Source organism: Phyllobates terribilis, unplaced genomic scaffold (assembly GCF_046119375.1).
Source record: "Phyllobates terribilis strain yellow unplaced genomic scaffold, ASM4611937v1 Scaffold_2__4_contigs__length_985480577, whole genome shotgun sequence".
NCBI classification, from domain to species: domain Eukaryota; kingdom Metazoa; phylum Chordata; class Amphibia; order Anura; family Dendrobatidae; genus Phyllobates; species Phyllobates terribilis.
The window spans coordinates 6899360-6902852 of NW_027362762.1; the positions used below are offsets into that span (position 1 = coordinate 6899360).

Below are 3493 nucleotides of genomic sequence, written 5' to 3' on the forward strand. Positions count from 1 at the left end.
ATCAATTTTCTAAGTAAATCTATTTCTAAAGGTGCTATTAACATGAAATTCTCACCAGATAACAGTAACAACCCATCCAATCCTCAAAGAAATCACCATAGATGTCCATAAATTAAATTATGTTTAATAGTGAAAAATGACACAGGGAAAAGCATTGAACACATGAAGAAAGAGAGGAGCAAACAGCCCTGGAAAGTCCTGAGAACAGCTGAGCTCTATCTGTAATTATAAAGCAATCCTGCCACTTAGTGACAAATAATGTCAGCTGCTTCACCTGATGGCCTATAAAAAAGTGTCTCATTACGAGGTGCCACACAAGAAACATCTCATGATAGGTAAAACCTGTGAGCTGTCTCCAGACCTCTGCAACCTTATTGTTACAAAACATACTGATGGCATTAACAGATGAATTTCTAAACTACTCCATAATTTAGATACCTCAGTCCCACAAATCTACAGGTCTCACCCTTAGTCTACATACAGTAGGTCTTCACGCATTGAGGCCAACATAGGGCTTTCTCCCTAAGTTTTCATGATTCTCACGAGCCCAAAGTGACCCATCTGGGCACCTTCTACCTTGAAACCCCGGTGTTAGCTTTGGTGCACTATGGGTGACCAAAATGCCCATGATTTAGGAATTAGTGAGGTTCCAAACCTAGAGATCTCATGTATTCTGATTTATGTGTATCTTTGTCTTTTCTTGTTCCTCACATATATATGTATATATTCTATATGAACAGTCCATGTTTTTCTTACTTTTTTTCAGGTTTTTTTCAAATGGCAAATTATTCAGAAAAAGTGTACTTTGAACTTATTGGGTTTTCAGGAGTCCCAGAGAAATACAACCTTGCGATTTCTTTCGTCATGCTTATCATATACAACGCATCGCTTGTAGCTAACGGTACAGTCATCCTTCTGATATTTGCAAGCCATCACCTACAACAACCCATGTACATCTTCATTGCCAACCTGGCCTTTTCCGACCTGCTCTTTGACACCATCACCTTGCCAAAATTCATTTCCAAGTATTGGTTTGATGCTGGAAGGATGTCTTTCCTTGAATGTTTCTTGCAGATGTTTCTCATCCATTGGTTGGGAATCCTGGATGGGTACATTCTCACCATGATGGGTGGAGACCGCTGTGTGGCCATCTGTAAGCCATTAAGATACTCTTCGATAATCACACATAGAGTCACCGTTGTGAGTTGTCACGTCAGCTGGCTCTTAGCCGCCGTCTCAGTCATTGTGAATCCCTCGTTGATTTCACAACTTCCATTCCCCAAGCAAACCAAAATCTACAACTGTTTTTGTTCCAGTTCGACACTAATGCGTTCGGCCTACGGAGATGTCAATAGCACAAGACAGATCCTTTTGATTGTAGCCCTCTACATCCTCCTCATCCCATTAGTTATCATTCTATTGTCTTACATCATCATCATCAAAACTATCTACTTTTCCGGCTCTTCCAGTAACTGTCAGAAGGTCTTCTACACGTGCACCACACATCTGGTGATCATCAGCCTTTACTTCATCCCTCGGGTTTTCATCTATATCGCCAATTATGTCAAACTAATTTTTCACCCTGATATCAATCTCCTGATTCTTTGCCTTTATTCTTATTTGCCCCATATAGCCAACCCCATCATCTACTGTTTCAGGACTGAGGAGATCAAAAACGCCGTCAGAAACCTCCTTAGGAGGAACATTGTCTTCACATAGTGAGGAGACTCCATGAGAATCGTGGTATTCCAACTTTTTCCTGAAAGGACTATTTTACCTGGATCTTGATTTTTCTTCAGTTTTCTCTTAGATTTTTACTAAACGCTAATTGGTGATTGGTATAGATGAGTGAATCTGAAAAATTTTGTATTTTTAGCGTATCGTCAAAAGAGAAAGTTTCTTTTGCAGAGCTGCAGTTCCTTTATATAAAACAAAGAGAGAAAAAAAATATGGATACCCACCAATTGCCAAAACTAGGACTGCCAAAACAATACTCTCGGCTGCCACTAAATTTAATATTTATAGGACTGAAGCTTGGCTAATCTTTAGTAGTTCCATAGAGAATCACCGAGCCATTCTGGCAACTGGTGTGAATTTTATTGGTCGGACCCCAACCAAATTAATAGGTATCAGCTACCCTGTAATAACTTCTTCTTTCCGATGCTCTTCTTTAAAGAACTTGTCCTTTTAAAGCAAGTTATCACCAATACAAAGGATAGATGATAACATATTGGTCATGGGTATCTGACCGCTGGGACTCCAGTCAATCGGCAGATTAAGGAATTTATATCCTCGATACAGAACATCTAGCCCTATTATAAATGGAGCAGTAAGGTGGATGCCCGAGCACCACTACTTTTAATCTTTATGGTGCTACTGGAAAAAGACAAGAGCAGTACCCAACAGTCCCCGAGGGAATGAATGGTGCAGCCGGTCAAGCTGGCACCTCCGCTCCATTCTAACTGGGATACAATTACCCAATTGCACCCCCACAGATCAATAAGTTATTTCTTTTTCTATGGATAGGTGATAAGTTGTTTTAACCGGAAAACCACCTTTACTAAGCAGTGCTACTGCCTTTATTGGACCTGGTAATGAGATAATTGGTGAGCGCCTCCCATCAATAAGCTTGGTCTTGGCAGATCAGCTGGAGTCACCAGTTGGAGTATTGTTCCTTTGGGACTTTTATAGATTCCTCAGATACAGTACAAAACTTTAGAATAAAATTTAAAATATGATATAAAGTTTAACACCCTCCTCTCCCTATCCCCCCATGGGATAAATTGTATATAAATGAAATTAATTTTCAATTTTTAAGTATTAAATAAAATATAAATGAAGCTAAAATAAAAAGGTAAAAACAGACATCAAGAGCGAAAATCCAATGAGTCTATCTGTCTATCTACAATTGAAACCAGAAGTCTCCATCCACTATATAAGAAGACACATCTGTTTTTCTCAATATCCGACATGAAATCAGAATAAACCTTTCCCGTTTTAGGACAATTAGGATTTTACCATAATGTTTAATATTTGCCAAATGCCAGAATAATGAGAGAGAGAATGTTTTAAGGCATTTTTATTACTTACGGCAAAGTCAAAAGTTTCCATACACTAAGATTATGATGTAATATAAATTAATGATGTGATATGATATGTTACAGTCGTCGGCGTGATTCATGAGATGAGGAAAGGAAATAAATACATTTAGGATAAATAAACTACATATATAATGAAAAACGAATTCTTTGACCATAGCAAACATATGGCGATCTGGTCAGCTTCAGAGTAGCAATTTCATTCTCTATAGCAAAGAGCTTACAAGCGCTGCACTGCTTGCCTAGGAGACCGGCCACTGCTGATAGATTGCAGAGGAGGCCGGTAATCGGCAATAAGTGCTAAACTATGAGGTTGAAAAGAAGAAAAGTGCAAAGTTTCTTGCTTTTAATAATAGGAAATTTGCAAAATGCTGTAGAATCAATTTTTTTTTTTT

The 3493-nt window shown here is 38.4% G+C and overlaps 1 protein-coding gene across 1 annotated transcript; it reads left to right on the plus strand.

Moving 5' to 3' along the window:
* The first annotated feature begins 777 nt into the window (after positions 1–777).
* LOC141243132 (olfactory receptor 2AP1-like) lies at positions 778–1719 on the plus strand. The gene has a single exon (XM_073668893.1). The coding sequence runs from the start codon at positions 778–780 to the stop codon at positions 1717–1719; it is 942 nt and encodes a 313-aa protein (XP_073524994.1).
* The last annotated feature ends 1774 nt before the right edge of the window (positions 1720–3493 follow it).

Bases quoted from the DNA above. Each gene is read 5' to 3' on its own strand.
- LOC141243132 (XM_073668893.1), top strand. From the start codon at position 778: ATGGCAAATTATTCAGAAAAAGTGTACTTTGAACTTATTGGGTTTTCA.